Source organism: Asterias rubens, chromosome 14 (assembly GCF_902459465.1).
Source record: "Asterias rubens chromosome 14, eAstRub1.3, whole genome shotgun sequence".
Lineage (NCBI taxonomy): Eukaryota > Metazoa > Echinodermata > Asteroidea > Forcipulatida > Asteriidae > Asterias > Asterias rubens.
In genome coordinates this window covers 2,601,308-2,612,234 of record NC_047075.1, presented here as the reverse complement: position 1 = coordinate 2,612,234, position 10,927 = coordinate 2,601,308, and the positions used below count along the sequence as shown (strand labels likewise).

Below are 10,927 nucleotides of genomic sequence, written 5' to 3'. Positions count from 1 at the left end.
CAAATTAGAGCGCCCCCTATTGTACAGTATAAACATCTGACACTCTGCGATGGGGATCAGTTCCCGCCATAATGAAGCAATTTTGGCGGGAAAAGTGCAGACGTATCTCGACTGATTTGATTATTAGCGGGATCCGGATACGTGTTTCATTGGGTTAGCGTTGAGTTATTTATTCCGTTGAATGTGTACACAGTTAGAATTGCTATTGAATTAGAATGACCGTGTAAAGGGAGTGCTCAATGAAGCGTCGTTTGCAGGTGTTGTTTTTTTCTAACAGAGCGCTAAAACAATCGAGGAAATCTTGTTGACGGTTTCTTATCATTTCTTATGATAATATTGGTTTCTTATAGTGCTCATATGCGCCACTCATTGACACTCAAGGCGCTTTAACAATCAGTATTTTCATGCAATGTATGTGGGACTACAACAATCTGTTTTTCTAATTCTCTTCTCAACATTCCACAATAGTTAACATTAATGTTTTAAAATGTAAATAATTAAATTCTATAAGTCCTACCAATAACAGCACTGAAGTACCACTGTGAACCACTCTACTACCAACGGCTGTTGTGCACCTAAACAATTACACAATATTTGTACGCACAGATATGTTTTGTATTATAACGAAGGGAATAAAAGGGTAGCGACGAGTTCTTAAACGGCCGTTTAAAACCGGCAGTGTCGTTGCCGTGTGATCGCACGGCAAAGACACTGCAATGTTTTGTTAAAAAAACGTTTACAAAAATACATTTATCGACACTTGACAATTTTAAATACTACTTCATTGGACCATTTGCTTAAAGGCACATTTTGCTTAAAGTTTGCTTCACAACACAAATCACAACACTATGCTACTATGATCATAAAATGTCAAAATTACAGTGAAGAACATTCTACAATATGTGATAACTTTTTATCCCACTGCAATAGTCAAACAGTCCATATCTAATATTTAATGAATTTATATTACCGATGTTTGTATACTGAATGGAAATCAACTTTAGAATGATGGTTATAAAAATATACCGCTGTGAAAGTCTTCGTATTGTCCCTTTTACCACCAACAAACAGTTGGCAGTTCCTTTGTCAAAGACATTCTAGCCTTTTGATTTTTAAGTTCATCTTTCCACGTTGACTTTATATGAATTTGTTTTTGTTGCAGTTTTTGATAACATTTTTTTCTTCCTTAAAAACAAACCCATTGATAATGTTAAACGCGATTAAAAATAATACCGTAGATGTGTTGTTGATCTCTGTGTTCGTAAGGAGAATCTTGGGGCATTTCTCAGCTGCAGCAAAAATAACCTTTCCAGTTCAACAAGTCAATCATTCTTGTCCCGTAATCCCAAGGTTAGAGTTTAAGTTGTCGTATTTTCATGCTGCATTATTTGAGGGAGTAATTAATAATCCCCACTCCAGTCATTCCATTTTATTCCCTGTCCCCGGTCAATGGGTTGATAGTTACAAAACTTGCCGTATTTTCATGCTGCATTTCTTCAGGGAGTCGTGAGCTCCTTTCCACTCGTACCATTGTATTCCCCGTGATGGGCTGACATCTTGGCTTGGATAATATTTACCGTTCAGATGAGAATGAAGGCAGTCATTAAACCACCAGGCACCTTCATAACGCTCGGCACAATTGTAACCAGACCTTGCATCATTATCCTGATCCTTTGTTGTGAATGGTAATCCATTATGATATGTCATTGCATCACCTGCTGTGCTCTGAGCATCATATGAACCAACCTGGAGAGTGTACTTGTTACCGGTAACACTGAACTCATCATAAGAAGCCCAAGCTGTGTTGGACTCCCAATCTTCCATATCTACTCTGAGTCGCCATTGACCTGACCCAGTAAGGTCACGCATGATATCATTCCCCAACCAGAACTCACTCTGCAGATCACCAAACCCAGATTGGTATTCGGCCCAGTTACGATAAAAGTCAACAGAGCCATCTTGTCTCCTCTGGAACACGATCCAGCCGCCTCCATCTGTCTTCATATCACAGTAAACCTGTAACCCACTGGTGGTCAGACTTGTAGGAAAGATGGTGTATAAACCATTAATGCGGTAACCAGCTTGATACAACTCCAGACAACTACTAGTGCTGGGTAGTGAAAATGAAGAAGTGTCCAAGTTGTTATCATAGTAGGCACTCCCTTCACTCGCAACAAAGTCATCAGGGCTGTGAGCTCTGCTGGCATCATTCAACACACAGATACCTCTTATGATGTGATAGTTAAATGATACACACTGTGGATCCATAGAGCAGTCTCGCCCACAGATCACAGGAGAAGATACAGTCTTCCACTGAAACCCATGATTAAGTAAGGCTCGGTTTTCAGCCAAGTAGAGTGTTTCGATGAACCGTTGTTGACTTGCACTCTGGTCGATTTGTACCATCAAACTAAGAGCCAATATTATAATGATCGTAGCTTCCATGATGAATGTTTGAAGATTTTCTTTTCGAAAATGTACCTGAGAGAAAATGTTTTTGTCCCGATTAACTGTAGGTGGAAAACTGTCCCGATACTGCAGTTTGTTGTTACTATAGTCTCCCAGATCAAATGAAGCAAATCTTTGCTCGCAAGCAATTGCATGCATTCAGCTCCACCCAATGACGTCACCGTTTCCACAGCAACGAGATATTAAAACAAAACAGCACCAAATAATAATAATAAGCTTGGCGACAAGTTGTATGGCGAATAGTTATTTGGTGACAAAAGCGTAGAAAACAATGGTGCCTTTCATAAGACATGAGACCTACCGATTATTTAAATACCCGGACACTATTGGTAATTGTCAAAGGCCAGTCTTCTAACTTGTAGATATAAACATATTATGCACATAATAACAAACTTGTGAAATAAGAAGAAACTATAAATAAATAGCAAATCTCTGGCATTATTTGGTCTTTGATAATTACCAAAGGTGTCCACTGTCTTTAAGTTATATTTTTTGTTACCCACCCCTAATCGGAAGACTGGTCATCAAACATATTAGAAGACAGCTTCTCAGAAGTCCTTTCCGTTTTCTCACGGCAGCCATTTTAGTTGTTATCCTTCTCCTAACAACCTGTAGTTCATTTAAAGGAACATTACAGCAGTATTTTTTGCAAAAAAAAAAAAAAAAAAATTGCTAATGACAGTGTAAGCACTTTATGTAATCCACCATACATTAACTGAAAAACCTGTAGAGGTTTGAGGTCGATCGACCATCTGGGTCACGAGAAAAAGTGAAAAGCCGATTACAAGTACACAGTTTGCATGACATCGATGCAAAAATAAAAATTAATAAAACGCTCACTGAGCGATAAACTCCAAAATGGGTGATTACTTTATTTCTCAACAAATATGACTTTTCAGATCGTCGTTTTTCTTTTTTTTTCCTTTAGAAGACGATTTACTGAGCGAAACGTCGAGTTGAAACCAACGTGCTTTTTTTTTACAGAACCACCCCAACTCATTTATCTTGAAAGGGCAAGGCCATTTCCATTTCATTTCCATTGCGAAGCCTTGAAGCTGTGGAAAACAACTTAAGAGGCACCATGGCCAAGACCTGGGCACAATTTCATAGAGCTGCTTAAGCAAAAAGTATGCTTAAGCACGAACATAGCTCGCTTATTTTACACATGTTACTGGCCAACATTTCATGCCATATACATTGCTTATGACTAGTATTTAGCTGTTGTTTACTTAGCATAACAATTGAGTGGAGTCTTGGCCGGTAATTTGATTTTACTAAGCAATGATTTTTTTGCTTAAGCAAATTTTTTTTGCTTAAGCAGCTGTCAGGGCCCAATTTCATAGCGCAGCTTAACGGTAAGCAAATTTGCGTGCTTACTGTAGCAGAAAAAAATGCTTAAGCCTTAGCGTATTCCACAGGTTAGCAGAAAAATTGGGCGGCCATATTGCGTGTTTACCGTAGATTTGCATTGTGACGTCATTTTCGTGCGGTGAGCACCGGAAGGTTAGCATGCCTTTCGTGTGCTTACGATTAGCAGTGCTATGAAATAGAAAATGCACAGTAAGCACAAAATCTGCCAGATTGAGCCAAAATTTTCACAGGTTAGTTATCTTATGCAATTGGGATACACCACGTGAGAATACCGGTCTTTGACAATTCTATAGTGTTCAGTGTCTATAAAGGGAAGGTACACGTTTGGTAATTACTTAAAACAACTTAAAAACTGACTTGGTAACGAGCATTGGAGAGCTGTTGATATTATAAAACATTGTGGCAAACGACTCCCTCTAAAATAATACAAGACTTTCTAGCTAGAAGTCTTTTATTCCTATCTGAAAGCACACAAATTCGTCCAACAAGGGAGTTTTTTCTTTCATCATTTTCTCGCAACTTCGATAACCGATTGAGCCCAAATGTTCACAGGTTTGTTATCTTATGCAGTTACGTGAGAATACTGGTATTTGACAATTACCAATAGTGTCCAGTGCCTTTAAACTCCAAGTCATTAGTGTTTGGCGGTATCATCATGATGAAAGAAGATTAGTTTTTTTGTGTTTACGAAATGAGCGTCGTGTTGGCAAGAGCTAATGTTCCTCCGGTTGTTGATTGGGTCAGTTCATTTGTTTTCGTCATTAGCGCTGTCATTGACAAGTGCACCGTGAATGTACTTTCAACTCAATTCAACATTATTTCTATTCTTTCAAAAACATATGTATCTGAACATATGCATAAAATAACAAACCAGTGACATTTTGAGCTCAATCGGTCATCGAAGTTGCGGGATACTAATAGTGAAAGAAAACAACAACATTGTCACACGAAGTTGTGTACGTTTCGATGGTTGATTTCGAGACCTCAAGTTCTAAATCTGAGGTCTTGAATTCGTGGAAAAATTACTTCTTTCTCGAAAACTATGGCACTTCAGAGGGAGCCGTTTTTCACAATGTTTTATACCATCAACCTCTCCCCATAACTCGTCACCAAGAAAGGTTTTATGCTAATAATTATTTTGAGCAATTACTAAGTGTCCACTGCCTTTAAAGGCTCTTCCATTTACTAACAAACAACAACAACGCTTAATTAACTAAAATGGAAACCTTTGAGCTACTGTTGTTGCCCAGTTATTAGACGCCCTAAGCGGTCGGAGGAAACCCTCACAATATCATGTGTTTGGAGAAAAAAAAGTAACATCCGAATGAAAGTTGATATCTTAGATACGCTTGGGTAAAGTCAATGGCAATACTTTATACCTGTTTAGTTCCTTTGCTTTGTTTATTTGCTTTTGTTACGTATGTCCCCCAATGGCTGCCCATAGGCCTCAGACACTTTGCTTGTCTGTTTGTTTGCTTTTGTTTGTATATTACCTCCCCCTATTGGCCACCAGAAGGGTTCGGAATGTTTGTTTGTTTGTTTGTTTGCCTTGGTTTTTGAATTTTTGGAATTTGTTTCTTTCCCCCAATGGCCAACATTAGAGGTCTGGGGAGGAATTAGTCTGACACCCATTTCGTCGAATGGTAATCATCGTTTCTATATTACTGTTGCACACGGTGTATACGACAGAAAAGGTCGACAGTCTTTACGGAACAAATTATATTCAAATATGCCTTGGCAATATTGACTTAAAATGTAGAGAGGGAAGTATATGAAACAATGTCAACCTCGTACGCAGTGTCCTCAAGTTTCATCGATCAGCTTGGATCCTCGTAGAGCAAGGGCTGGAGGACAACAAGTAATTAATACGAGGTTGTTGACTTAAAGGTACTATCAAGGATTGTGCGTATACAAACAATTATTGTTTTTTTTGTGTCTGAATGCTTGTGAGTAGTGCTGGCTCTGAAAAAGAGCCGGTTTATAGAGTCAACATGATATGGCGACTGCGCCTTTAACAAACTGATAATTGGGAACAAATTCAACAACAAGGTAACTTTATTGAGTGGAATCATAAATAGCTTCATGGTCGAACGCAATAGAGCTACATACTCAATCAGTGCAACATATCGACGACACCAAGAAGTTGGTTTTGCAGCGACAGAGAGCGCCTCAAATAACCCACTTTTTGATTTTGGGCACCGCAGGGTTGACTTACGAGTTTAAAGCATCATGGTTACTACAAACGGTTACATGGTTACCAAACCCATTGCTTTGACTTTGTGTCTCGCCGTGTACTTTGCAGTGCTGTGGGTTACGGCAGCCTCGTGCGGTGTACTCGTCCGGACCGTAGACCGGCAGGACCCCGCGTCTTTGGGTGATCAAACCGTTGAGGCTTTCAGAAACGCTTGCCGAACGACGCGTAAGTTTTTGTTTGAATGGCTGGTACAGAGCTGGGAGTTGTAAACTCTATTGATTGTCATACTTTTGTGTGCATTCTCCATTTTAATATTGGTACCCTTTAATGTGTTTTATCGTTGGTAGACGGCACCTTCGAGCCTTTTAGAAACGCTTGCCGAACTACACGTAAGTTTTAATTTGATTTATGCTAAAGAGCTCCAGGAGTTGTCATATTTTTGTGAAAAAATCATTCAGGCGACTTTGTGATACAGATTATGAAGACACGTCGATACATTATACATAGAAAGTAGACTTGGTGCTAAAAGGTTAGGACAACTCGTCATCTTATTGATATATTTAATTTTACCTTTAATATCTTTAGCTTGCTCCTTCGCCACCGAGCCGAAACCAAACAGTTTTAGATTCATCCTGAAGCCTCTGAGCACCTCCTTCAAGTTCCGGATAAACTTCAAAGTGAAAGCGACCGGCCATGTTGTGCTTTCACTCGGGTTGGCCAGGACTCAACAATCCGGTTTTGCCTTTATAGTTATAGGTGAGAAAAAAGTACCAAAAATGTGTATAATAATACTAATACTAGTGGTTTCTTAAGGGCACTGGACACTATTTGTAATTACTCAAAATAATGTTTTAGCTTAAAAAACTTACTTGGTGATGAGCAATGGAGAGCTGTTGATAGTTTAAAGGCAGTGGACACTATTGGTAATTACTCAAAATAATGTTTAGCTTAAAAAACTTACTTGGTGATGAGCAATGGAGAGCTGTTGATAGTTTAAAACATTCTGAGAAATGGCTCCCCGAAGTAACGTATTTTTTGAGGAGGTAATTTCTCTCTCAAACGTAAAATTCTTCAGGCCTGAAGCCTATTTTAGGTATCTTAAAGCACACACATTAATGTGCACCAGATGGTGTTTGTTTTCTTCTTTCATTATTCCTTTGACCAATTGAGTCCTAATTTGTACAGGGGTGGATTTCACAAAGGTAGTCCTAACTTAGGACTAGTCCTAAGCAATGCTAAGAGATAGGACTGGTCCTAAGTTAGGACCAGTAACTCATCCTTACTTAGGACTGGTCCTATCTCTTAGCATTGTCTAGGACTAGTCCTAAGTTAGGACTACCTTTGTGAAATCCACCCCAGATTATTGTGTAACCTTATGCATAAAGTTGGGATACGCCAAGCCCTGGCGGCCTTACACTTTCGTATTATACTACAGTATCTGTGTACAGCAACATAGGAAGAGTCATGTATAGGGCTAGCATACACCAAGTGAGGATACTGGTCTTTGACAATTACCAAAGGTGTCCAGTGCCTTTGTTCAAGTGAAGTCTTTCCCCTATAGTGGGAAATTAATATGGGCTGAAGGATGATGATTCAAAAGATGCCGCTATCTGAAGTAGTTTGTATACAGTTCGCCATATTGGGGGGGGGGGGGGCACATAATCTCTAGGGGAAAGGCGGGGGGGGGGACACCACAGAATCCCCTGCCACAAGTTTATATATTTATATTTCTCTCAAATTCCTTACTCAGTGCTAGACAGGTATAATATTAAAGGCACTGGACACTACTGGTAATTGTCAAAGACTATAGCCTTCACAGTTGGTGTATCTCAACATATGCATAAAAATAACAAACCTGTGAAATGTTGAGCTCAATCGGTCATCGAAGTTGCGAGATACTAACAATGGAAGAAAACAACAACATTGTCACACGAAGTTGTGTACGTTTCGATGGTTGATTTCGAGACCTCAAGTTCTAAATCTGAGGTCTTGAATTCAAATTCGTGGAAAATTATTTTTTTCTCGAAAACTATGGCACTTCAGAGGGAGCCGTTTTTCACAATGTTTTATACCATCAACCTCTCCCCATTACTCGTCACCAAGAAAGGTTTTATGCTAATAATTATTTTGAGCAATTACCAATAGTGTCTACTGCCTTTAAGTGCTTGTTCACATAAACAACAGTTGAGTAGCTTTTGATACTGGTCTTGTGTACCATTTATTACTATTTTCAGGAGTAGGAATGCCGGGATTGGGGCATGCTATGACGGATGCCCGTCACACACTTTCCTGTTCTCACACAATGAAGATGGACTGGCCTCTAGTGATGAATATCGGCCCTTCTGGATCGAGTGGATAGGGGGCGCTATCACGGTGGGCAAAGGGGGACAGAGTCAGGGTTTCATGCTGGCTGACGTCACCGCACATCTAAATACAATGCCTGATTTTGGCATGTTGGTATCTCTACTTGGAGCACATACCACGGGGACTGGGTGTTTTATCAATATTGTGAGTAACTATAATAAGCACCATTGACCCCAATCTGTAAGTGAAGTCGTTTCTGAGTTTGTTTCCCGGAGATTTTGTTCCCCATAATGGGAATTCAACACAGGCAGAGGGTTAAGAATGTTACACTATTGTTAACAATAGTGTATAATTCGTTGGACAGAAAACAACAAACCAATTATTGGATGTACATGTATTAGTTTTGGCTGACAAACAGCGAGGTCGGGAGGGGGGGGGGGGGGCAAACAGCATAACATACACACCTGCAAATAAAGTCAAACAGCGCCCTCTTTTTTATCAACAGAAAATTCTCTTTTCTTATTATACCTCATCTATAAGATCTAAAGTAGTACGAAGTAATTTTTTGACTGCCTCGACAACAAATTGATTGCTAATGAAGATATAATCACCAATGAATAACTACCCCTAACAAAACTGATACAAAATATTTAATTTCAAGAGGTTTCATCTGACTTTCGTTCATTTATCGAAAACTAAAATAATGAATGTTCACTCGTAAACATGTAAGTAGAAATGTAAAGCACCAACAGGGTTAGTCTTAAAGTTGTTTAAAATTCTACTGATAAACAATTTAGCACTATCTATTGTAAATGTTGTGTAAATAAATCACGAACGCGCGAAAGATATAATAAATTGAGGCTCACGATCAAAAACAAAGGAGAACATTGTTTCCTGAATGTATCTGGACCCAGTTTTATTGCGCTTACTTTCCGTATGGCGCCACCACTTTTTTTTACTCATTTTTACAAAAAGGGATGTCTCATTGAGGTAAATTAGATATTATTTCATATCGAATTCTACCTGCACCTGACACAAATTCCTGTTGCCTAGTCAACACATGCGCTCACACGCAGTGCGTACATCTTCAAACCATTTTGAAGGCTGCACTTTATAAGGAAGAGGAGAAGAAGAAGAACAAGTGGTGGCGCCATAAGAAACTGTTCCCCCGACGTATGAAACCCAATGCCACAGCACAACCGAACGTGTAAATACAAAAAAATAGGCTGGTTGCTATCAGGGTCGTACATGAATACACACATGGATACTACAGGGGACCAAGACACAAGATGGCGAGCTTATTGAAGAACACAAAAATCAGCCTCAAAACAACACGAGAAAAAAAAGAAACTCACCTCTGTCAGTTCTCTCTCCGACAATTCCTGTCATGATCAATTCTCAACATGACAGTCGTGGTCACTTCAAATATCGTAGGCTGTACTTTCATCCCTTTTAAAAATAGTGTCCACAACATGATGTACACGACAGGTCCAGTGACATTTCCTTGCTTGACACACGTAGTGTTGCTTTCTTCACAACCTGTATTTGGTGCATCTATGGCTTGATGTACAACCCTCGCCTCCTATTGTTTGTCTATTGTGTTCTGGGAATTTCAGGAATTCCTTGTAGGATTTTAGGGACACAGGTCAGAGCACACATTGAGCAAGATTGGGGGGGGGGGGTGTCACTTGCTGCACAATGGGTGGAAGGTTTTGTTAGGGGGGGGAATTCTAGTAAATCAAAACGATTGTGAGAATTCAAGTTTACGGAAAATTGTTGTTATGTTTAAAGGGAAACAAATTTAATGCCGATAAGAATCGGTAAACAAACGATGATAGCATTGCATTTATTTTGAAAATGTTTAGTTGCCCGTACGTCTGAAGTTCAGGCAACGTTTTATATCTATGCGTTCTCGCAAATTAACTGAAAATTTGCTGAGTCAATTATCATATCAAGATACGGAAGTGCCGTTGGACACGCCTCCTGCACAAATTAGAGCGCCCCCTATTGTATCAGTATAAACATCTGACACTCTGCGATGGGGATCAGTTCCCGCCATAATGAAGCAATTTTGGCGGGAAAAGTGCAGACGTATCTCGACTGATTTGATTATTAGCGGGATCCGGATACGTGTTTCATTGGGTTAGCGTTGAGTTATTTATTCCGTTGAATGTGTACACAGTTAGAATTGCTATTGAATTAGAATGACCGTGTAAAGGGAGTGCTCAATGAAGCGTCGTTTGCAGGTGTTGTTTTTTTCTAACAGAGCGCTAAAACAATCGAGGAAATCTTGTTGACGGTTTCTTATCATTTCTTATGATAATATTGGTTTCTTATAGTGCTCATATGCGCCACTCATTGACACTCAAGGCGCTTTAACAATCAGTATTTTCATGCAATGTATGTGGGACTACAACAATCTGTTTTTTCTAATTCTCTTCTCAACATTCCACAATAGTTAACATTAATGTTTTAAAATGTAAATAATTAAATTCTATAAGTCCTACCAATACAGCACTGAAGTACCACTGTGAACCACTCTACTACCAACGGCTGTTGTGCACCTAAACAATTACACAATATTTGTAC

The 10,927-nt window shown here is 39.3% G+C and overlaps 1 protein-coding gene across 1 annotated transcript; it reads right to left on the bottom strand.

Moving 5' to 3' along the window:
- Nucleotides 1-448: 448 nt before the first annotated feature.
- LOC117299555 (ryncolin-1-like) lies at nucleotides 449-2,445 on the bottom strand. Its single transcript, XM_033783106.1, has one exon. It carries the CDS (start codon nucleotides 2,443-2,445, stop codon nucleotides 1,462-1,464), a length of 984 nt encoding a protein of 327 aa, XP_033638997.1. The 3' UTR covers nucleotides 449-1,461.
- Nucleotides 2,446-10,927: the final 8,482 nt, after the last annotated feature.

Coding starts and splice junctions, on each gene's coding strand:
- LOC117299555 (XM_033783106.1), bottom strand. CDS start 2,445: ATGGAAGCTACGATCATTATAATATTGGCTCTTAGTTTGATGGTACAA.